Raw genomic sequence first — 25,389 nt, forward strand, 5'->3', positions numbered from 1 at the left:
TAGCAAAATTTAGTTACTTTTTATTACATTTTAAAAAATTGGTAGAATTTATAAAACATGCTAAAAATATTTGATTATTTGTAGCTAAAAACATCAGGAAGTTTATAGTCATAGAAAATCTAAAGAAGTAGAAGATAGAAATTAGAGTCATTTGATCAGGGACTATACTATAGTATTTTTCCTTAAGAGTTTTTATTTTGAAAAAAGAAAAACTGTGCTTTAGGCCTTGGAAACCCAATAGCTAGAAACCAGCCCCCACTCACTCGCTGTGAGTTACTTTAACCTGTGATTTTTAATTTCTTCATCTATAAAGAAAAGTGATTGGGGCCTCCCCGGTGGCGCAGCGGTTGAGCGCTGGGTTGCGAAGCTGCCCGCGGCCTCTGCGGCGCCGGTTCGATCCCCGGCTGCTCCCCGGCCACCGGCGGAGGATCCCACATGGCGCGCAGACCTCTCCTGCCGCCCGCTGCTCCCCTCAGCAGTGTACTTCGGTCCTTCTGCCTGCTCTGCTCCCCGCTCTGGCTCTGGTGAATTCTCTCACCCTCCGGCGCTTCTGACTGTACCCAGTGCATGTATAAACAAAAAAAAAAAAAAAAAAAACAAACAAAATAAATAAATAAATAAAAAAAAAAGAAAAGTGATTGGTTCTACCTCAGAAGGTTAGTGTAAGGTACAAAGCATATAGTGTTCAGTGTGTGTGTGTGTGTGTAAGGTATTTAACGGACCTTTCAGTAACACGGGTTTGACTTCGTGGGTCCACTTAATACTTTAATTTTGTTGGCCATTTATACCCATGGATTCCACATAGATTCATCAACTATAGATGATGTCAGTTGGTTGAATCCTTGGATGCAGAATCCATAGAAAAGGAGGACTGACAATGGAGACCTGAGTATTAATAAATTTAGTGTCTGATGTTGGGGGTGGAGGGGTCTCAGTCCCACACAGATTTTAGACTGGAACAGGGCATTAGTGCCCCAATCTCTGCCTGTTCAAGGGTCAACTATATATTGCATGTATTTCATTACTGTCACAACATATTAGAGCTGAGAATTATCGTATGCTTGCACATTGCATGCTCTGTACATATATTTTTGAAAGCAAGGTGTAGAATGTAATTTAACATATTTTATAATTAACTGCAATTGATTGACCAAGGACTATAGATAAGTATAGAAGTTATATTTTCTGTTAATAGCAATAAAAGGTATGAAGTACTTTTAATATACATGCAAAAAAAAGTCTAAAACTGGTTGACAAACTTCATCTTAGAACATTTCATTTGGAAAATGAGAGATTATATTCAAAAGATAGAATTTTGGTCCCTTTCCAGTTTTTTATATCTTATCCTCTGAAGTAGTTTTTCTTATATAGTGAGTGGAGATAAGGAGGTGATATATGTTTGTTTCTATGGAACAAAGCATTGATGGCAAGATTTTGCCTTTATAAAGCACTGGGCATCCTTTTGAGTTAACCACTTTATATAAAAAGGAATTTAAGAATATCTCTAGGACTTGTTTGAGATACTTTTTAGTAGCCTGGTCCAGAATATGAAAAAAAGAATCATAATATATCAGTATCATTATATAATCAGAAGAACCAGACCAAGGTCTTCCCAGAATAACCAGACCTTGGTCTTCCCACACCAAGAGAAAGCTCTTAAAGACCATATAATCCAGACATTTTTCATTTTACAGACTGAAAGTAAGGTCTTCAGCAGGTTAGAGATTTACCAAGTCCTTCATAGAGCAGGGATTCTAAGGAATTTTAAAAATCCAAGTCTCTGTTTATGGGCTTTTCCTAACACTTGAAAACTACCCCCCTCCTTCACTTTACTAGACTCATTATTTATCATGATTATTTTCAGGGTTTCTTCTCTAAGTATCCTTTGACTTCCAATTAAAAAAAAAAAAAAGAATATATATGGAAGGTAGAGTACTGTAGTGACAAGAATCAGAATTCTTGTCTTGAAAGCACTTGATTTAAGAGATCTGATTTAATGATTAAAAAGTATTTTGACAGAAAATGGGTTTTTAAGAAAACTTTTTCTAAACTTAGGCATTAAATGAGAATGCTATAAAGCTTTACTGTTATCTCAGTTTTCAACTTCAGACATTATCAAATTTTTGTCAATACATTTTAGGTTAGTTCATTAGCATAGTATTTCTCTCTTAATTCTGTTACAGTATTTCTGTTATAAGTTTTACCTAATACATACTTGAAGTTTAACTTTACAGACCAAGCAAAGCTAAAGAACTTAAAATTTTGTTTTGGGGGGTTTTATTTCATTCAGTTTTCTTTTTTTTAATAAATTTTATTTTTATATTCCCCATACAATTGCAATCCCCTTATTTTCTGAAGGTGAATCTAAACTTTAAAAAAAAACAAAACTCCAAATAAAAAATCATCAAGCTATGGCGTCTTGCTTTTAAAATGCTGCCATGCTTGCAGAGCAATTTCCTGCCTTGGAATTCAAGAAACACAAATTTTTTTTTTTCCCTCTGGAATTGTAACTGCATGTTTGAGTAATTTTTTTCCTTCTAAATCCTTAAAAAGGAAGTCTCCATCCCCACTACCAATTAGAAGATATGTTTCTTTGCCTTTAGTAACTGTAAAACTAGATGTCTTGTCTATACTGTGCAGTGCTCACTCGTGGAAAGTGGCAATAGTGTGTGTGATGCAGAGATAAGATCTTAGTGGTATAGGTTCATTAGCTAGTAATGGGTGTAATGTTTATTGACACCAAAGAAAGGAAGAGCATTTTTTTTTCTTTGCTAAGAGGAGTGAGTGATATTTGGTGTGAACTGTGAATTTGAGTGAGAAGCACCAAATTGACTGGAGAAGTTACTGTTTTCACTTCCTAAAATCTTCCCACACCATTTTATAGCTCCAAGTTTTTTCATTTTTTACTTACTATATGACAAATTCAAATTTTCCTCTTTACTATGCTTTTTTTAAGTGAGAAACTCTTAGACTTCTGTATAGTAAAGGTGTTTCATTTCCTCTTTGCATTTTGACCAACATATCTATGTAGCTATTCTCAGGACTTTGCTGTCAGAAATGTGGGCATTTCATACACCTGGGAGGGTCAGTACTAGAAGGGAATTTAATTTAAAAATAACTGTGGTTTTTTTTTTTTCAATCTCAGAGTACTATTAATCCTGTAGATGCAATATATCAACCTAGTCCTTTGGAACCTGTAATCAATACAATGCCTTCCCAGACTGTCTTACCTCCAGGTATAGTATCTGTAAAATTGTTTCACAGAAATATTGATGATAAAAAAAACTTAATTTTTGTGTCTCTTGTAATAATCTGAAGGGTTCTTTTTGTTAATATTTTTAGTAAGTAAAAGAAAACCCAAAAAGTAATATAGTAGAAAATGGTGACAATATTTTTCATATTTGCTGTTTTTAAGCATAATGAAAGGGCTTTTGTTTTTCAAAGTGAAATGGAAGACAAATGTAGTTACTAGAATTTGGACTAGAATTCAGTGACCTAGGATTCATGGCTACCAAGAAAAACTTGATATACCTTCATCTAGTAGAAGGTAATCCAGGAATGTTCAGTTTTGGAGGGTGTTCTTTATAGTTCTGAACAATATAAATGTTTTCTTCATGTTATGTTTCAAGATAATTAGAAATAGAAAAATGAAGTTTGTTCTGCCTATTGATTAGATAGATGTGTGTGTGTTTTAAGTATTGAGTGATAAATAGTTATTTTAAAAACTGGCAAGGCTCAGCACCCATCTATACTCCTTTTTGTTGCATCCAACTTTTCTGTGTCTCAGTGATGACATAGTTAAGTCAGAAATTGTGCCAGATAAAAGAAAATCCTTTTTGAAAAGATTCAGAAGTATATGAAAATCATTTTGTCAGTTTTTATGTTTTAAGAGGATAAACAATATCTCTAATTGGGCTAAAGAGGAGTCACTGTGCCCCCATTTCACATTTTTTGTGGTTTGATGCTCGGAAATACTTTATCATCAGAACTGTTCACTGGTTTTATAGGACAATTGTGCTAAGGTATCCTGCCTAGTGTTATAGTACTCAGCACATCATCATTGATTTTAAAAGTGATAGGAGGTCAAAAAGGAGTAGCATGGAAATTGATTTAATGGGATATAATTTCAAGGTTACTGATCTTTCATATTCTGAATCCCACACAGTTGCAGCACACAGTGTGTTTGGCTGTTTCTTTAATTCATTTCTCATGTTCAAATCTAGAACCAACTCAGTTGTGTAAGTCAGAGCAACGTCCATCTTCCCTACCAGTTGGACCTGTATTAGCTACCTTGGGACATCATCAAACTCCAACACCAAATAGTACAGGTACAGATCTGTATAATTCCTTTACCTCTCTTAACTCCGTATTAACATTTAAGGTTTGTGTTAGATTATTGATGAAGAAAAAGGTTGAAAAAAATGTATATTTTTATTGGAGATAATAGTTTTATCATTACATTTCTACATATAAAGTGCGTCATTATTTTTGGAGTGATTGAATCGGAAGCTTTAGTAATAATTATAATTGAAATAAAATATTGCAAAATTTTGTTTATCATAGATTTATTTTGAATATCTATATTGACTTAAAAAATTGCTGAAGTTAAAGTTGTATTCTTTCTTTTTTTCTTTTTCTTTTTTTTTCTTTTTTTTAAATTTTTAACAAATATTTGCTGCCCCCTACCCCCTCAGTGAGTCCCCATAGAATTTCCTTCCACAAGGCACCTGTGCACCATCACCACACTCCTCTGTGCGCCTCCCTTCCTCCCTCTGATCCCTTTCCCTCCTCCCCCCCCACTCCCGCAGTATGTCTCTGATTTATAATTGTCTGTTTTTGCTTTGTTGTGTTTTGTACTGTTATTTTTTTCACACTGATGTCTTATTTGGTTCCCCTATATTTCTATTAAAGTGAAACCATCAATATTTTTCTTTTTCCTTCTGGCTTATTGCACTGAGCATAATAAAGTTGCATACTTTCTTATTCTTAAAAAAAAAATCAGACAATATAGATATAGAGAGAACAAAAATTGACAGTCCTCTTTACACTCCATTATTTGTGTACATGTATGTAAAAAACACATCCATATGCTATTTGTTTTTGTTTTAATCTAAATGAGTTCGTATATTCTGTGACTTTATCTTTTCATTTAACCGACAACATTTAGAGACCTTTTTGTGTTCATACAGTTAAATCTACATTTTTTTTTTTAATAGTTGACCATGCAGAATTACCTGTTTTTCCACTGATGGACATTTAGGTGGTTTCCAGTATTTTCCTGTTATAAACGATACTTCAGTGAATATTCTTGTATGCATCTTTTAGCACATAGATTTTTTTAAAGGATCTGTTTATCAGTCTTTCACATTTTCCCCAGTTTCATAGGGGAAAGAAAAGCAAACAATTTTGGGCCTCCCTGGTGGCGCAAAGGGTTAATAAGCACAGCATTGTGAGACTATTAGCAGCCTCTGCAGCACAAGTTCAATCCCTGGCCAGCCAGGGAGCTACCCACATGGCACAGCAGACCTCTCCTGCTGCTTCCTTTAGCAGTGCATTTCAGTACATCTGCCTGTTCTGCTCCCACTCTGTCTCTGGTGCAATTTTCTAAGTATCTAGATCTATATTATAAAATTAGAGCCTTGATTTCCCATTGCTACTGGTGTCTCTTGTGGGACTTCCACAATCAGAAAGTACACTCTGTGATGATAATCAAAAGAATTTCCTTCTGAAGAGGGGTAGACAGGGAAGCAGTACTTTGAGACAAAAGGCACAACTGTATGGTGAAGAATAGAATTGGACTTTTAGAGGTGTGCTTATATAGTATATACATGTTGATTTTCAATGATACAATACACACCTGAAACTTATATAATGTTATAATACAACAAATAATATAATACAGTACAACACAAAAAAAATTTAAGGACTCTTTTCCTAATATTAAAGATAATTATAAAATAGGGATATAGCATTTTTTCATTTATTTAGAAAGCTCTGTCCCCATACAGTAATGCAGTTTTCCCTATTCTTTGTCTAGTTTAAGTGTTGATTTTCTTTACAAATAGTGTACAGACTTTTCTTGATTAGAAAAGTCTGCTTTTACTCTCTAAATTTATTCTTCTCTATTATCAACATTTCCCCTAATTTTAAACTTTTAACTTCCTAGGCAGTGGACACTCACCACCCAGTAGCAGTCTAACTTCTCCAAGCCATGTCAACTTGTCTCCAAATACAGTCCCAGAGTTCTCTTATTCTAGCAGTGAAGATGAATTCTATGATGCTGATGAATTCCATCAAAGTGGCTCATCCCCAAAACGTTTACTAGAGTAAGTAGATGAACTAAATATGTATTTATTAATCCAAATGGAATAAATTAACATCAGTTATAGCAGTATGCCAATGTTGTTGATTAAACTTAGGCATTATTTCTGTAGCACCAATATTAGGAGGAGAAGGTCAATTAAGAATGAATAAACTATGAAGAGATTACAGTTGTTTTACATTAGAATAGAGATGTTCAATACTGGTAAAAGGCAGACCCTACACTAGGTGAAGGGATGATACAGAGATGAAAAACTATCTAGTCCCTGTCCTCGAGGAATTTACAGTTTGTTGGGGGGAGCAAACAGACATCAGGGAAAGATTCACAAAAAGGGAAAGGAATATATGAGGGAAAAATGGAAATCATCTCATCCCTGTTAAGAAAGACCTGGAGGGTTTTGAAGAAAACCCAACAAAACTTGGTTGCTCTGGGAAATTGTTAAGTCATTGATTCTGTATGGTGGCCTACATGGTAGGGGAATGTAGCTACAAAAGAGATTGACAAGGAACCAAGTTATGAAAGAATCCTTTATCCGTTTTTGAAATGTGTATGTTTTCTCACAAGTAAGGCAGTTGCTAGTCAGGTCTTCATTTTAGAAAAAGTTTTACCTTTAAATTGTATAGAATTAGGGCCTCCCCGGTGGCGCAGCGGTTGAGCGCTGGGTTGCGAAGCTGCCCGCAGCCTCTGCAGCGCCGTTCGATCCCCGGCTGCTCCCCGGCCACCAGAGGAGGGTCCCGCATGGCGCGCAGACCTCTCCTGCCGCCCGCTGCTCCCCTCAGCAGTGTACTTCGGTCCTTCTGCCTGCTCTGCTCCCCGCTCTGTCTCTGGTGAATTCTCTCACCCTCCCGCGCTTCTGACTGTACCCAGTGCATGTATAAACAAAACAAACAAATAAATAAATAAATAAAACATGCCTCTATATAAATTGTATAGAATTAAATGCAGTGAGGCTGCATTATAGGTTGGGAGACCAGCCAAAACCTGGTAGCAAGTTGAGAAAAGATAACCTGAGCCAAGATAATAGCATGGGAATACAGGAAAGTACATGGATTCCAAAGATATGAAGCAGGCAGATTTCACAGCTATTAATGTTGCTTCCCTCATTAGAAAAATACTTGGCTTTTTTTATACCATTAGATTAAAGCTAGGTATCTACCACTGTACAGAAAATGCTTTAACAAGGAAAATCATTTACATGATAACTGAGAAGTAAGAAGCTTTTTAACCTTACTGGCATATAGGTTGCTATGGTTAAGACTTTGGATTCTAGAGTCTTAGAAAGAATGGCTTCTAAATCTGTTTTGCTTCAAAGGTGTGTGATTTTGGTAAAATTACTTACCCTATATAATCCTCAGTTCACTGATTTGTAAAATGGGGATAATAACAGTTTCAACTTCAAGGGTCATTGTGACCCTTTAAAATGAAAATAATGTCCATTAAGTGTTTAACATAGTATCTGCAATGTAATAAACACTCAATAAACCATAACCTTTTAGTAGGAAGCAATTTAATATTTTCTTTAATGTTGTAAATATAGCTGCTTTCTCTGGAGTTGGTACTGTTGTTATAGTATGAGGTTTGGTTTTGGAAGATAATATGAGTTTGCAAGCTTAGTATCATCAGTCAGTACTTACACCTTGAATGTTGATTTCTTTTGGTAAGAAATACTGTTTAGGACTCTAGTTTTGTGTGCATATAAACTGAGAGATACTCATCTAAAAAATATATCGTGATGGCTCAAAATCTCAAAATTTATAAGGAAAATGACTACATCGATTCAGAAAGTTTTGTGACAGTAAGGCCAAATTTAGCTTTTGAATGTGGTAAAATTTATGTGCTCTAGGTGAATTCATATTGTTAAGACATGAGACGAGTTATGGAAGAGAGGTTTGAACTTATAACTCAAGAAGGTCAGTCAGCAAAAAGGATTTTGTTTAGCATATTGGTTTCTTACTACTGTATGTAATAAAATAGTGGTAGTGGAGTTACAAGAAAATGTGCAATATACACAGTGGAATATTACTCAGCAATCAAAAAAGATAAACTCATGCAATTTGCAGCAACATGGATGGAGCAGGAAAGGATCAGCAAAATAAGCCAGAAAGAAAAAGAAAAATACCAGATGGTCTCACTCATAGCAGGAATTTAGAAAACCTAAATAAGGGACCAGGAAAAAGACTAATTATAATAGTGCCTCCCCGGTGGTGCAGTGGGTTGAGCACAGTGCTGTGAAGCTGTCCACAGCCTCTGCAGTGCTGGTTCAATCCCGGCTGGCTGACAAGAATCGCACATGGTACAGCAGACCTCGCCTTTCACGTCCACTGCTTCCCTCAGCAGTATATTTCGGTCGTCTGCCTGTTCTGCCCCTCGCTCTATCTCTGGTGAATCCTCTCACCCTCCCGCCCCTCTGGCCTGTACCCCAGCTCTTGTATAAAAATAAATAAATCTTTAAAAAAAAGACTAATTATAATAAAGTAAATCTCAAAATCAATAAGCAACTATAAACCAGAGACACACTATGGGGGGTAGGGGGAGGTAGGATCAAAACAAGGGGGGTGGGAGTTGTATGGGGACTATAACCAAGATGAAAACGCATACATTGTGCAAAAATGAAAAATGATGTAAAAAATATATAAAATAAAAAAAGAGAAAGAAATAAGACTTTAAGCAGTCAAAAAAAGAAATGGTATGTCTCATTAAAAAGAAAGATGTGCATTTGGAAGAAAATTCCTAAGTCAAAAGTTATTACTGATATATGAAATGTTTGATCATTGTTTTATATAAAACATAATTAAGGACAATCTCTTACACCAAGTATTAGTTGTAACTCTAAACAATACAATTGGGTATCAAAATGGGCTCATCTGTCTATCCTCTAGAAGTATAGTATATAGTTATATTCAGCAAAAGCTTGATAATATGTGGTTTAACCTTCTAACATCGCTGATAGTCTCTGATCCCAGTTTCAGAGGTTCTTCTGAAATTTTTATGAAATAAAAAATGTTAAAATGCTTTTCCTATTATACCTGTAATGGGCATGTCTTCATAGTTACCTGCAGATTCATTTCTCTTCATCTTAGAAGCTTCTCAAACTGGTAGGGACTGCAGATGTTTTGTTAAGCCAGTACAGTGTTTTTTTGACTTTTCTTTTGTTCTTTCTTTTGTTGGGTCTTTAAATCCCCTCAGATTAAGTATGATGGCATCAGGTTCATATTGTTTTATAATCTGACCCTGCTCACTTATTTGTGCTCTCCTCCTGTACTCTGTTAAGCTTGTGACACCTGCTGGTCATCAGCTGCCACCACAAGTTTCCTGATTATCGGGTTAATTATCTACTGTTTCTCTTTCTGAAAGAAGAGAATATGAAAGCTTAAATCCTTTCACTGTTCAGTTTCTAGTCATCTGTAGAAACTGTAGCTTCTGTGCAAACTATGTGATTGAACAGGATGGGTTTGTAGATAGAAGTGCATGTCAGGAAGAGCTCATGCATTGGAGCCATATATGCATTTGAAATGGCTCTCCTACTTACCAGCCATTGAACCTGTGAGCCATCTGTTTGATAGTGAGACTAAACTTGTCTAACTTGTAAGTTTGTGATGGAGGTTAGATTATTAGGGAGGCAAATTCATATAGTATATGTGGCACGTACTAAGTACTCAGTCAAACTTTGGATTCTGTTACGATAAGTTCTAAGCTTTAAATTTTCTGTTTTACTCTCATTCATTATGATCTTATCATTAAATTCTATACAGGTAAACCCTTTGCATAAGCCTTTCCTCTATGCATATCATTTTTGTCAGTTTGTTGGGTTTTTTAACTATATTCTTTAATCCTTTGCCCTGAATGAGATAAATTATGAAACAAGGATTTATCCCCCCCCCTTTTTTTTTTTCAATTTAGAGCTTTATGTTCAATAAACATTTCATTTACCTAGACACAGTTTCTAACATGAGTAAGGAATAAAGCACAGCATAAACAAATCTGATATTTGGAATTGCATCTAAAATAAGATTTGTATTTTCAAACATTTTGGAGTTTTAGGTCAGTTGATTTCAAAAATTTATTGTTTTGATGATGTGTTAAAGAGCCACAAAACATTTTGAACATAATTTTCATGCAGCCTTCTATTTAATGATAATCTGATTTCTCTTACTTAGGTCATTTAGTCATATTTTCCATTGACTCTCAAAACTGGTGAGGTAGACATTAGTAACAGTACCTTGTGATGTGTACTACTAAATTATCAAAGAAGCAATATTTAGTTACCTAAGGATTTTTGAAAAATAGATCAAAAGAAGGTAAGTGACCAGGGCAAACTGGTTAAATTAGAATTATGTATGTTCTGATACTCTACTTTTCCAATATAGGCAGAGTACATAGGATTTTTAGGGTGGTGAAACTGTTCTCAATAATACAACACTAGTGGATATTTGTCATTATAGTATACATGTGTTCAGTTCCATAGAATGCACTACACCAAAATTGAACCATAATGTAAACTATGGACTTTGAATTATAATGATGTCTCAGTGTAGGCTTATCACTTGTAACAAATGTACCACTTGGAATGAAGGAGGTTACCTGTATGGGTACAAGAGATATATAGGTAAATAGGAATTCTGTACTTTCTGCTAGCTTTGCTATGACCTACAACTGCTCTAAAAGATAAAAGTTTATTATTTTAAAAAATCAAATGAAGGTAAGTAATCAGGCTAAATGCAAACTGTGTTCAAGTTAGACTATATACTGTATTTTACACCTAGAAATCTATAATACAAGACTGATTATAATGTGTGTACCATTTTATAAATAATATCCGTAGTATGAGAAATTTGGTTTTTATTTTTCCATTTAACAGGTAAACTGTGTCTTTATTTATATACAAATATTAATTCTGGGTAAGTTAAATGATCATGGGTATAATAATATAGAGAAAGTTTTCTTTAGTTCCTGTTAATTAGCTCATCATGCTAATTACCATAAATTTTCTTGTAAAATAAGCTTTATATTTTGTAATTTCAAGTACAGTTCTTTAATGACTGGGGAGAGTATTAAGATGTGGACTTTTTTATCAAAGGATATAGACAAGATATTTTTTATCAAAAATATAGACAAGACACCTTTCCAAGATTAATAGACTTGCTCATTTTGAGGTTTTGGAAATTGTTGCCAAGAATTCCCATATACCTACATTTATGTATGGTGACTTTATAAGAAAGTGAGTTTTAAACTTACATGCATAGGCAAAATTTTATTAATTTTTGATATTTTAAGTATAGCTTGGTTGAGCGCACACTATGCCAAAAGCATGAGATGAGAGACCTTGTCATCAGACTTATATCAGCTTACAGTCTTGGAAAGAAAGTGACAGGATGAATATTAGAAAGTGTGTATATGTATGTATTTCACCGGCTAACTCTTAAGAGGCTAGTTTGTTTCAGTATAAAGGTGTCAGTACCTCTATAAAGTTAAAATCTTACTGTGGTTCTAAATTGCTTTCTTTAGCTTAAGAAAGTGAATAATGTTTTTTTAGTTCCTCTGGATCTGCCTCAGTCTTGACACACAGCAGCTCAGGAAATAGTCTGAAGCGCCCAGATACCACAGAATCACTTAATTCTTCCATATCCAATGGAACAAGTGATGCTGGTAAGTATCTGAGAATTTTTTCCCAAAAAAAGCATTTGTAGTACTAGTAGCAGCAGCACATATTTGCCTAATTTAACACCAGTCTGAAAAGATCTGGGTTTTTTTTTAGACCTTTTTGATTCACATGATGATAGAGATGACGAAGGGGAAGCAGGGTCAGTGGAAGAACACAAGAGCGTCATCATGCATCTCTTGTCACAGGTCAGGCTTGGAATGGATCTTACTAAGGTAAGAATCAAATTTGGTGTTTGCTGTGTATCATAATGCGTACATACGGATTCTCCTTGACTGTATAATGAGTGTACCTGCAAATATAGTATAATGACAATATTTTTGTCTTGTTTTGATTTAATATATATGTGCAATGAGGAAACTGAAAATTGGTGTAAATGGATGAAATAACTAAACTAGAAAAATTTCATAGAGAAAAGCATGTATGGATTACATAAATTAAGATTTGAATTTATTTGGGACAAACAAGGGATAGAATGGACTTGGTTAGTCATTTGAACAAAATCTAAAGCAGTACAGTGTAAACAGAATCAAAATAAGGAGAGATCCATTCTAGGGTTAGAGGACCAGTGTTTGCCACCTACCTTTGCTATTAGCAGACTGAATGGACTTGAGTAAGTCCCTTCCTCGGTGATCCTCAGTTTCTCATACACAGAATGGATGTATAGTGGCCTACTTTCCCAGGGTTGTCTTAAAGATTGACATAGGTAGCAAATAGAAAATTGTATGTAATATATATTGAGACATGCAATTATTGTGGTGTAGATTTGAATTTTGATTTAAAAGTGGCTCTCTAAACAGTATATACCCAATTGATTTAGGAGACTGGTATACAGGTGTCTATGTATATTCCTGCCATTGTTCTGGAGGCTTCATTCTTTCACTTCTCACCACAGCACTGCAAAATTTTATAGATGAGGAATTTAAAACTCATAAGTTCAATAACTTGGCTAAGTCATGTTATGGGATAGAATTTACATTCTAATCTGGTTTGTAACATCACAGTCTGTAATCTTTCCACTATTGATTCTTGTCTTAAAGACTTGAAATACAGTAGCTTTTACATCAATTATTGTTATTCTACCCAGCTTTTGAAAATTAATAAAATTGAGAATTCTCACTTTGACTATGACCAGATTAACTCCAGTGCTGTTGTCTTTGTCGGTAGTAAAACTTCATTTGGGTCTGGGCTTTAGAAGGCTATTAAGAAGAAAAATAAAGAATCCATAGTACTTTCTATAAGTGTCTGTAGTAAAACATTTTGCCCAAGATAGAAACACAAATATAGCATTAATTTGTGGAACACATGTACTTGTTGGGAATGATCTAGGTATGAGAATTATTGTAGGAATTTGTCCCCTGGAGTTTTCCAGTGATGATTAGATTGCATAATTGCTGAACCAGAATTGTCACTTCAAATTTGAAAGTCACAACCTAATTTTAGATGATGACATCTATATTTCTTTTGTATATATTTCACCTTGGTTGGTTTTGGTCTCCAATTAAGGTAGACCACCTAATGATAACTTGGACAGTAGTAGGTTTATTATTTCATATAATGAGAATTACAGTAGTAACAGGATTGATTAGTTCAGTGGGTCAACAATGTAGAAAGGACCTGGGTTCTTTGTTCTCTCTGTTCTTTTACCCTTAGCTGCTATTTGTCATATTCTATCTAAGGCAAATGCAGGGATTATACTCCTATTCTTACCTTTGCCTCTTCCATAACCTTTAACACAGGATCTTGAATACAGTAGCTATGTCGTAAGCACAGACTTTAAGGGGTGTTTGCTTACTGGCCTGCATTATTTCCATGATGAATAATTTAAAATCTGATCTACTTTCCAAAACTCTTCTTCCAATCCCTAATGAAATTCTTCCCTTACTGATTAATCCTAATCTTTCTCACTCTTTCTTCCCATATTCCAATTTTCTGTTTTCTTTACTGTATCCTCTACCATACTCCTCAGCAATTTTTTCCCCATGGACTCAACCTTATGGTAATTTGTTGATTCCCTGTCTTTACTCTTCTTTCCCTTGCTTATTCCTTTAAATGCTCATTTAAAAATTTCTTACTGTTTAATAGTGACCTAGAATGTAAGTGTGAATAAATCTTGATCCTTATATTCTAGTAGCTCATTATCTATTTGAGAACACAAATTCATAGTTAGATAAATTTCCTAATGAACTTATGGAGATAGAGAAGTAGCCAAGTGGAAGCAAGTACACAGACACTTGTCCCTGTCCTCCCTCCCCCAAAGTCAAACAGACCCAATTTTGAATTCTACCTTAATAATGGAGCAGTAAGGGGCCTCTCCTGTCTCGCCCACTGCTCCCCTCAGCAGTGTATTTCGTCACTCTACCTGTTCTGTTCCCCTCTCTGTCTCTGGTGAATCCTTTCACCCTCCCACACATCTGGCCTGTACCCCAGTTCTTGTATAAATAAATCAATAAATCTTTAAAAAAATAAAATAATGGAACAGTAAGAACATTTCTTACTCCTTTGAGCTTCTCATTATCTTCCTGGAAAATAGGGATAATTTCTTCATAACAGGATTCTTGTATGGTTTAATTAGGTAATTTGTATGTAATGCCCCCAGAAGATAGCAACAGGCTGCTACTGAGTTATTGTTTTTACACTGATTCAGGGAGCAAAGGGAGAGTCCACAGAGGAAGTGACACATGAGCATTTCTCTGTTTTTCATCTGCTGAGTGGGATAATGGACATTTCTGAATCAGTACAGTGTGAGAAGTAGTTATCAGAAGCATGCCTGGTCAACATTTGATGGGTGTTACCATCATTACAATGAGTTTTTGTTTTAGCAGTTCAGCAATCTGCTTTTGTTGGAATTTGATCCTCAAAGGCCAATGTGTATGTTTTTCAGGTAGTTCTTCCAACATTTATTCTTGAAAGAAGATCTCTTTTGGAAATGTATGCAGACTTCTTTGCACATCCAGATCTATTTGTAAGGTATTTGACTGGACATGGAAGTCTCTGTTGTTATTGTTGTTTTAAGATGATACTCAATAGCTTCTGCCTTTGGATAGATGGTTTCAGAAATTTCTGGGGGAACGTGGCATTGAATATTTTGTTTATATTACATACCTATGTGCTTCAATTATAAAATGATGGTGATGTTAAGCAACCAGTTAGACCCTTTAAAAAATGTTAAGAGCCAGAATTTACAGGGAGCCAGAATTTACAAAGCCAAGGTGATAAGCTTATATGGTTTAGAGATTGATAATCTCTTTATTTACAATATATCCTGATAAAGTTCAATTAACCTAGCTCAGTAAACCTTTTAAAAAGCACCCATTGTTTGTCAAGCACTTTGTTAGAAGATGGAGAAAGAAAAAAATCACTGTCTGTTTAAACAATTCAGTGTCCAGGTTACAGGCTGATTTATAAATTTTAAATATAAAGTTTGCAACATTCGATATATATATATACAAAGGGTAGAAGTATTCTAAAGAACTAAAGTATCACAAAGACTTGATTTCATATTACTTTTAGTGGTAGTAGGGAAATTTTCTTTGTAACAAGATGTTCTAATGTGTCTTCTCTTATTTCAGTCCTTGGACTGTGGTTTACTGAAATTTAGAAATTACTGAGGTTTCACAATGGATCAACACTGGCTGATACGGATGCTTATTTTTTCCTTCTTAATGATGAAGATTTAAGAGAACAATTTAGTCTATTCCCAAAGGACAGACAATCAAATAAATAATAGCACTGTTTTAATAAATAATTGAACAAATAAAATGTAAATATTTACTGGTTATGTGTAAGATGGAAAAGTACCAGTTTATTTGTTAGGAAATAACTTAGATTTTTAACAATATTTTTTATGTATGAAAATTTAAACTTTGAAGTTCCTGAAGAAACCATTTAAAAAATACAAAATATAGCTAAAATGCCAATAAGTAATACTGAATTGGATTCTAAAAATACTCAATTCCAAAAATGGAGTATATGAGAAATAATGGAACAAGGAACAAAGTGGACAAGTAGCAAACAACTGTCAAGATGGTATAATTAATCTCAGCTATAATGTAATTATACTAAATGTAAATTGAATATCCATTCCATTTAAGAGAACAGTGATTGTCATACTGGATAAAATGATCCCTTTGTATGCTATTTTCAATAGACTTTAAATATGAAGACACAGGTTGGTTAAAAGTCAAAGAATGGATAAAGATATACCATGCAGAGTACTGAACGTAACAAAACTGGTGCTGGCTATATTAGTATCAGAAAAAGACTTTTTTTTTTTTTTTTTTTTTTTTAATATTAAATTTTATTTTTATATTCCCCCATACAATTGCAAACGCCCCATTCTGACCCCAATCCTTCCCCTCCCGCCCCCCACCCCCCAAAAAGTGTCTCTGGTTCATAGTTTTTTGTTGATTTTGATTTTCACTTTCTTATATTCATTTTCCTGGTCCCTTATTTAAGTTTTCTAGATTCCTGCTATGAGTGAGACCATCCGGTATTTTTCTTTTTCTTTTTGGCTTATTTCGCTGAGCATGATCCCTTCCAGCGCCATCCATGTTGCTGCAAATTGCATGTGTTTATCTTTTTTGAATGCTGAGTAATATTCCATGGTATATATGTACCACATCTTCTTGATCCAGTCATCTATTTTTGGGCATTTGGGCTGTTTCCAAAGCTTAGCTATTGTAAACAGTGCTGCTATAAACATAGGAGTGCAGGTGTTCTTTGGAATTGATGTTTCTGTGTCCTTTGGGTAAATACCTAGGAGTGGAATTGCTGGATCATATGGAAGCTCTATGTTTAGTAGGTCCAGAAATCTCCACACAGCTCTCCATAGTGGTTGGACCAGTTTGCACTCCCACCAACAGTGCAGAAGAGTTCCTTTTTCTCCACATCCTCGCCAACATTTGTTGTTGCTAGTTTTTTTAATATGTGCCATTCTCACTGGTGTGAGATGGTATCTCATGGTAGTTTTGATTTGCATTTCCCTGATTACAAGTGATGTTGAACATTTTTTCATATGTCTGTTGGCCATTTGCATTTCCTCTTCAGAGAAGTTTCTAGAAAAAGACTTTTTAAGACAAAAACTATTACAAGGGACATTTCATATGATAAAACAGACAAGTTATCAAGAAAAAAATAACAAGAATTTATTCTTGATAAATGCTTATGTACCTAATAACACATCTTCAAAATACATGCAGCAAAAATTAAAGGGAGAAATACAAGTACACAATCAGAGTTGGAAACTCCTCCCCTCAGGAATTGACAAAGTAGCTCTGCACAAGCCTTCAGATACCTCCACAGAAAATATCAGTAAGACCATAGAAGAGTCAAACAACATTGTTAATCAGCTTGACAAAATTGGCTTTTCTGAACACTCCCAAATAGTGATATAACACAGTCTTTTCAGCTGCACATGGAGCATTCATCAAGATAGACCATATACTGGAAAGACTTAATATGTTTAAAATAACTGGAATCATACAGATCAGACATTCTTTGACCACAAAAGAATTAAATTAGAAACTGATAACATAAATATATCTATAAAAATCTCCAACTATTTGGCAATTAAGCAATGCAATTAAATGAAGTTCAAAAATAAGGAACACTAATTTATGGTACTAGAAACTAGAAATAGTGTTGCATCAGGTTTTGGGATAGGGATTGCTAGGAAAAGGGAGTGGGGAAACTTTGAGAGTATGGAAAGGATCTATATCTTAACTGGATGGTGATTAATTAAATGGATATATACATTTGTCAAGCTTATAAAAACAGTACTAGCATATTAAATTATGTATATTAATATATTTTAAAAAGAAAGCTTGAGGTAACTCAGTTCTGGGTCCTCTCAGCCTGACTCAGGGTGGACCATTTTGAAGGTGCTGTCTCAGCTAGAACTCTGTTAGGACATTAAATTTTGTCTTTCTTCCTTGCAGCATTAGTGACCAGAAGGATGCCAGAGATCGAATGGTTCAGGTTGTGAAGTGGTACCTCTCAGCCTTTCATGCAGGAAGGAAAGGATCAGTTGCCAAAAAGCCATACAACCCCATTTTGGGCGAGATTTTTCAGTGTCACTGGACGTTACCAAATGACACTGAAGAAAATTCAGTGAGTTGTGTACCAGAATATTTAGTTAATAAGTTGTGTACAGTTCAAGATTTCATTTTATAATGATGATAAAAGCAGCGGTCAGAAGATGCTTTCCACCCACAGAGGAACAGTGTTGCTGGATCAGCATGTTTTGAACACAGTGAACAAGGTGTAAGAGCGGTGTGGGATGGAGATACAGCTGTCAACATTAGGTCATGCAGGACTTTCTGGGCTATCCTGAGAACTTAATGGCTTAAGTTATGCCATTTTTGTGTTAAATGATTGTTACAATGACTTTGTTAAAAGCAAATTAGAAAAGGGGAAAAAGGGGACCAGTCAGGTGAATCCTTGCATGTGAACTTCAGCGATTGGTTGGTGCCATTTACCGAAAAGGAAAAGAGTGCATTTGGGGAGGGAAAAAGCAAGAACTCTGATTTGAACTATAAAGTATGAGGAGTCTGTTAGACAGTTAAGTGTGCAGCTATCAGGTAGACAGAATTAAGTTTGACGTTAAAGGGAGATGGGACTTCCGGAGATTTTAGTGCATTTAGATGGAATTTAAGCCCCTGGGATTAGATGAAATCATCTAGGAAGACAGCATAGCTGGACAGAGACGGCTAGCCTGAACCTTAGGGCTCCAATATTTAGAGGTTGGTTTGAGGAAGATGGCCAGCAAGGAATGTTAAAAGGCCTCTTCAAATGAAAAAGAAAGTTACAGTGCCTGTAACATAAGTCTTTCGGTAAACACAACTCACTTTATCTATCCGAGTGACATATTACACATGGTCCTTTCCAAAGACAGAGGCAGTATGTGTTACGTCTATTCTTAATGCCTTGGCACCACTGATGAGTGACCATGCTCTCAGGGTCAGGTGTGGCCCTGAGTTAGGCATATGATATTTGCCCTCAAGAATGTCGTAGGCCAGGGAGACTGCCACAGAGCAATCATTCCAAACGTGACTGCAGAATTGAGTCCCCAGAAGGGGACTTTGGGGGTGAGAAAAAAGGGGGTAGGGAGCCCAGTGGTATGCAGTAAAGAGATATGGGTGCTCTAATGGTGGGTGTAGTGTGATAACACATCTGAGGAGGTATGAACCTATTCCCCTGAATCACATACAGTGCTGAATCATATGCAGTGTAACCAGTGTTACCTCAATAAAAAAAATTTAATCATCCCAGTAGTATCATTAAGTGTCATAATAAAAGCTTATATAAAATGCTCTAGGTTTGTTGAGGAGGGAGCAGATAACCACCTAGGCAGGTAGAAACTCCAGTTATTAGATACTCTGAAGGGTCATTTGTGCTTCCACCTCAAAAGAAAATGTTGTATTTGTTTACAGGAGCTAGTTTCTGAAGGACCAGTTCCCTGGGTTTCCAAAAACTGTGTAACGTTTGTGGCTGAGCAGGTTTCACATCATCCACCCAGTAAGTTACAGGGCTCCTCTGCACCATTTACTTTCAAATTATTCTGTCTAAAGAGTATCCTAAGAAACTTCATAGCTGAGGTCACCTTATCTCTTACCAGCTATGTCTGTTTTACGGTTCCTCTTACCTGTTACTGTGTAAGTTTCAAACACCTGTTGGCTTCACTGATTAAAATATGTCTGGGAAGAAGGGATTTGGGAAGTTAACATATAATGCTTCTAAAGTCATCTTACACATGATGCTCTGTGCTATAGAGACCTTAGCCACTTGGGACACAGTTTATATAAATAAGATGCAGTTTCTGCACCATGTATTCCTGCGACAGTGGAGAGAATGCATGTCCTCAGCATCTTTTTTGCTCAATATACTGCAAATGTTAGATCGGCCAAGGTTGGACTAGGGCAGGAACATACTTGCTGACCAGAAGGATCAACAGACCATTAGATTTTAAGCCCCACAGTGGCTTTAGCCTCATAGTTGAGGGAAGGTCCTGCCCACATGGCCCTGAATGGTTGCTCGCATTGGGGGAATAGAGGAAGTTAGGCAGCTAGACTTAATTTGAGGTTATTCTTTCAGGGGTAAAGGGTGTCCCCTAGGGAGCCAGTCCTTTCTCCAGGTTAGTGAGTAGAGGAGGTGGGTATGTAGCTGTTATAGTACCCTCATTGAAAGCAGTTTTTATTCAGTTTCAGCCTTTTATGCTGAGTGTTTTAACAAGAAGATACAATTCAATGCTCATATCTGGACCAAGTCAAAATTCCTTGGCATGTCGATTGGGGTGCACAACATAGGACAGGGTAAGTCTGCGGGCATTGGGTGTACTGCAGTGATACTGGAATAATGTTATGTCATTCTCTGTGTGCTGTGCACTTGTCTAGTAAGAGAAAATAGCCCCAGAAAGCCAGCTTGGATGCCAGTATTTGCATATAAGTATGTGTTCTGCAGGTAAAAGCAGAGCTGTAGTGCAAGATTGATCTTACCTCAATGGAATGACAATATATGTCAAGCAGACAGCAAAGCCTTACGGCCAGCTGACACTACTCATCAGAATCTATCCTTTCTCTTCACAGGCTGTGTCTCGTGTTTAGACTACGATGAGCATTACATCCTCACGTTCCCCAATGGTTATGGAAGGCAAGTAGAGCTGTGTCCACTTCTTTTGATCAGCAGACAGTAGGCCCTGCTATGTCTCAAACCACACCCCTTCCCTCTTTCCTCTGAACTGTCAGCCTTACCTGAAAATTTTTGGTTTTATAGGTCTATCCTCACAGTACCCTGGGTTGAACTAGGAGGAGAATGCAACATAAATTGTTCCAAAACTGGCTATAGTGCAAATATCGTCTTCCACACGAAACCTTTCTATGGGGGCAAGAAGCACAGAATTACTGCTGAAATTTTGTAGGTATTTTGTTTTTCTTCAGTGCTTTTCTGCTTCTTTTGTCTTGAACTACAGCTTTTGTTAGGAATTGACCATTTTATTGGTTCTTTGTAAACTTGTTTCACATCTTGTTTCCTGTCTCTTCCTAAAATCCCATATCAGAAGGAGATAAAATATGGGTTCAGAACAATCAGAGGTCATTGGTGACATTACTTTCCTAAGAATATGACTTATTAGGGCTTCCTGATCCCCTGACTATCCCAGATCATGGATTCCTGATTCATGATAGATTGGACCATGAGCGAGTCTGTACAGTAGACTTTGTGTCCCACTGAAGAATCTCTAAGTTCTCAGACAATGCTTTTTTCAGTGCCTGTGTTGGGGGAAAAACAATAAACATCACATCTTTGCTTGGTTCTGTTTTGACTCTAGAGTCAGATGAAAACAGCTTTGCTATCTAGAAAATGATCATTTGGGTGGATTCAGAACTTGCCTGAAGGAGGAAAATCTGTGGGACTCTCCCTCCCCTCAAAGGTGTTATTGAGAACAGTGTGGCAGATGGAGAACCCACAGTTGGTTAAGCAATTTTCCAAAGAGATAATTTGGATGACATAATCAACATCCAAATTGAATCTTGACCAATATATGACCAGGAGCACAAGATGAAGTTTACTGATCCTTAGATCAAAGGTAAAATGAAGAAAGAATTAAAGTCAGAAAATATGGGCAGAGCTTAGTGAGCAGCACAATTCACAACTATAAATGCAGCCACAGCCCCAAAATAGGCAGGTGGTAGAAATGGAATATTCAAAGAAACACTTGGGCAGACCTCCCATTCATAGCATTAGGTGGTGGAAAGGCTTTCCTCTAAGTGGTGAAGCTGAAAGAGCTCTTCAGGTTAGGAATTTGAGTTATCAGAGGAAGGGTTATACTGAGTGGTTTTGGTCTCTACCCTCTACACTTAAAAAAATATTAACCCCAGAGAACTTCAGTTTATGTGGATTATATCCATTGACTTTTTTTTAAAGATTTGTTTGTTTATGCATACAAGAACTGGGGTACAGGCCAGAGGTGCGGTGGGGTGAGAGGATTCACCAGAGACAGAGTGGGGAACAGAACAGGAGGAATGACTGAAATACATTGCTGAGGGGAACAGCGGGTGAGTCAAGAGAGGTCTGCTGTGCCATGTGGGTAGCTCCCTGGCTGGGATCAAACTCATGCTGCAGTGGCTGTGGATAGCTTCATAGGTTGCGTCTTATAACCCCTTGCACCACCAAGGGAGGCCCATTGATAGTTCTCATGTTAGAAATTAAAATAAATTTTTATAATATTTATAAATTGCCTTATAAATGACAATGTCATTTTTATGAAAAAGAAAAAACTAAAAAATATTGTGAGAATAATGGCATATTGTACATTTGTGGTTTGTTAATTTATAGACAACAAGCAGGATTCTCCTACTGTTTCTTATAGTCAGTTTGTTGATACATGTCCCATAGCCTCTGGGAAATACTGTATACTTTTGGGAATGTTAGAGTGAAAGCAACTAATCTCTTAATAGTATGAAAATAGTTTTGACCTGAGTATCTTGGGAACCCCTAAAGGGCCCCAGACCTCTTGAAATTCTGCACAATGACATTGTAAATCTGGGATCCTACTATTTTTCTTTTCCCTTTGCTCCCCTGCCCCTGAGCCCCCTAAATCATGCAGAAGTTTCAAGTTTCAGGGCAATAATCGCAGCTTTCATTCTTTTATTCTGTGTATTTTTCTTTCTGATCTCTTAACCTCCTATGTTCCTGGCTTGCCCTTTATCTGTCCTTTGTTTGGAGGTTATCTTCTCACATTCCATGTGTGCCAAACATATCACTGTATCCAAGAAGGGGCCTTTTTGGGCTTTTGAGGAAGGAATTCTGACTCAGGAGAAGCAAACCTCTTGACCCAAAAGTCCCCTTCAGCCTGAGGATGAAAACCTGGTCTTCAACATTAGACCTTTAAGCAAAACCTTCCCTGACCCCTACTCCAGCAGTTTTACCCTTAATCTGCAGTGCTCGCATAACACGACACTTAGTGTCTCCCATGGCACTGGGCTGTAAACAGCTTGAAGGCAGGGACTGTCATTAGTCTGTTGTGTGAGCACCCAATGTGAGACTCACTTGAGTTCATTCGCATCTAGATCTTACAGTTGGCTCTGGGAAGTCAGTTCTGTTAAGCTGCCTTTACCAAAGACTTGACAGTCACTCTTCAATGTGAGTTCTTTGGTAGAATAATTTTCAACTTGAGACTAACAGAAATGTTTCCTATTTAGTTCACCAAATGACAAGAAGTCCTTTTGCTCAATCGAAGGGGAATGGAATGGTGTAATGTATGCAAAATATGCCACAGGGGTAAGAACCTGTATTTTACCACTTGTTTCAGACTGCATCAAATCGTAGCCTCTCCTTTACTCTTTCTTCAACAATGCCTGCTCTTATGCCTTCTCTTGAGGGGTCAAGCCTTTTCCTTTTCCCACTTTCCCCCCAAAAGTACAGGTAATAGAATGTTCATTACTTTCCTCTCAGAATACTTGAGAGGAGTATGTTAAAAAAATATTTGTGGCACATAGCAAGTCTAAAAAAACAATATACATACCTTAATTAAAAGTGACAGACACACATCACATGCTGCTGGAAAAATGGCACCAATAGACTTGACACTGGGTTGCCACAAATGTTCACTTTGTTTAAATAAAAATGCAGTATCTGTGGAATGCCTGTGCATGATTTATTTATATCTTTTAATTGAAATTCTTCTAGGAAGAGTTGACTTTTCCTCCTATAATAATTTGAACAATAAGTCTTCTACCTACTTTTTTTCATTTCTAGGAAAATGCAGTTTTTGTAGATACCAAGAAGTTGCCTATAATAAAGAAGAAAGTAAGGAAATTGGAAGATCAGAATGAGTATGAATCCCGCTGGTAAGGCGACAACAAAGCTAGAGCTTTGGTGGCAGTGCCCTTGCTGTTTCCTAGGATTAGGCGCCAGAACTGGGTTCTGGAGACAGCACGGCAGAGTTCCACAGTTCAGGCTAGTGTGAAAGCCTGGTTCATATGGAGTTCCACCACTTGCTAGCTCTGTAACATCCCCCAACCTAACCAGCTAGCTTTCTTTCCTGGAATGGGGACGATCTCACAGTTGAGTGAGGACTAAATGAGATAAACAGGGAGCATGTACATGATGCTTTGCCTGCACTAAGTACGCAGTATATACTGACTTACCATCACCTTTTTTGGCTTATAAGATGATGGCAGTAGGGGCCCAGGGGAGAAGTTTGCAGTAAAACACCTTCAGGTCTTGTTCACAAGTAACTTTAATTTCATCCCTGTTTGTGGTGCATGTACCTCTAAAACGACTAGAACAAACAAAAAACACTAGCCACAATAGGATTTTCATGCTTTAAAAAAAGCAGTTCCTATCAAATAGCTAATTGGCATGGTTTTCCATTCTCAATTTTTTCCCCTTTATGTGATAAAATTGGCATCTTTTAATGGTGTGAGGAATCATGCACTAAAGTTCTTTGTTTAGCATATTAGGGGATTTCTCAAGTGATGGAAGGGGACCTTTAAATCACTTCCTTGCTTGTTGTCTCTAAATTAATAGTCTTCTTGGCTAGACTGCCTGCTCGGTTTTATACACAGAAATCTATAGAAATCTGCTCTGCTACTCATCACAAGGGGCTCTTAGGCATGGCCTGTTTTCTATTCTCTAGGGGTCTTTACTTGTGAAGTGACACATTTTGTTTTTAAGATTTATTTATTTATGCATACAAGAACTGGGGTACAGGCCAGAGGTATGAGGGGGTGAGAGGATTCACCAGAGACAGAGTGGGGAACAGAATAGGCAGATTGACTGAAATACACTGCTGAGGGGAACAGCGGGCGAGTCAGGAGAGGTCTGCTGTGCTATGTGTGGGTAACTCCCTGGCCAGGGATTGAACTCGTGCTGCAGTGGCTGTGGACAGCTTTGTAGGTTGCATCTTAACCCTTTGTACCACCAGGGAGGCCCTAAAGTGACACATTTAGACCAGACTTACATAGTTACCATCTTCCAGGTATTGAGAAGTCAGATCTCTTATCCCTTAAGCCCCTGCAGTTTACCTCTTGAACCTTACTATTTTTATTCAAACTTTCTCTAAGAATTTACTGTTAAATCCATAAAAGTTTATCTGAAATGGAACTTCTCAACTCCTCTGATCTAATCCTTTTCGTTTATAATAAAGGACACTCAGGTCCTGAAGAAGGGAACTGACTCTTCAGAGTTGCATTAGGTAGAGCCAGAAGTAGGATTCCAGATCTTCCCCCCACCGCCCCCACTGTTCTTTGTCCTCATTTGACCTTTCTGCCCATCCCTGATTCCTCCATTGATAGTAGTGGAATCTTTCATTTGTTCTTTACTCCAATGCCCTGGTGCCAGCTTAGGACATTCAGTCTGTGAACTGTAGCACTTAAAGCCATTTGATTTTTTTTTTTTTTTAATTTAT

General features: G+C 36.6%; 1 protein-coding gene across 9 annotated transcripts in view; it reads left to right on the top strand.

The window, feature by feature from the left end:
* The window catches only part of OSBPL9 (oxysterol binding protein like 9), a 122,610-nt gene that overhangs the window by 95,833 nt on the left and 1,388 nt on the right, over positions 1–25,389 (top strand). For all 9 annotated transcript variants that reach the window (XM_037498277.2, XM_054691369.1, XM_037498276.1 and 6 more), the window contains 13 exons: positions 3,146–3,236; positions 4,224–4,328; positions 6,167–6,326; positions 11,856–11,968; positions 12,078–12,196; positions 14,866–14,951; positions 17,921–18,092; positions 19,415–19,499; positions 20,183–20,293; positions 20,567–20,630; positions 20,754–20,894; positions 23,180–23,258; positions 23,736–23,827. In XM_037498277.2, the coding sequence (XP_037354174.1) occupies positions 3,146–3,236; positions 4,224–4,328; positions 6,167–6,326; positions 11,856–11,968; positions 12,078–12,196; positions 14,866–14,951; positions 17,921–18,092; positions 19,415–19,499; positions 20,183–20,293; positions 20,567–20,630; positions 20,754–20,894; positions 23,180–23,258; positions 23,736–23,827 (1,418 nt within the window). The remainder of the gene's footprint in view (positions 1–3,145; positions 3,237–4,223; positions 4,329–6,166; positions 6,327–11,855; positions 11,969–12,077; positions 12,197–14,865; positions 14,952–17,920; positions 18,093–19,414; positions 19,500–20,182; positions 20,294–20,566; positions 20,631–20,753; positions 20,895–23,179; positions 23,259–23,735; positions 23,828–25,389) is intronic.

The sequence above is a fragment of the Talpa occidentalis genome, unplaced genomic scaffold (genome assembly GCF_014898055.3).
Source record: "Talpa occidentalis isolate TD23 unplaced genomic scaffold, MPIMG_talOcc4v2.1 talOcc4.9, whole genome shotgun sequence".
NCBI classification, from domain to species: Eukaryota; Metazoa; Chordata; class Mammalia; order Eulipotyphla; family Talpidae; genus Talpa; species Talpa occidentalis.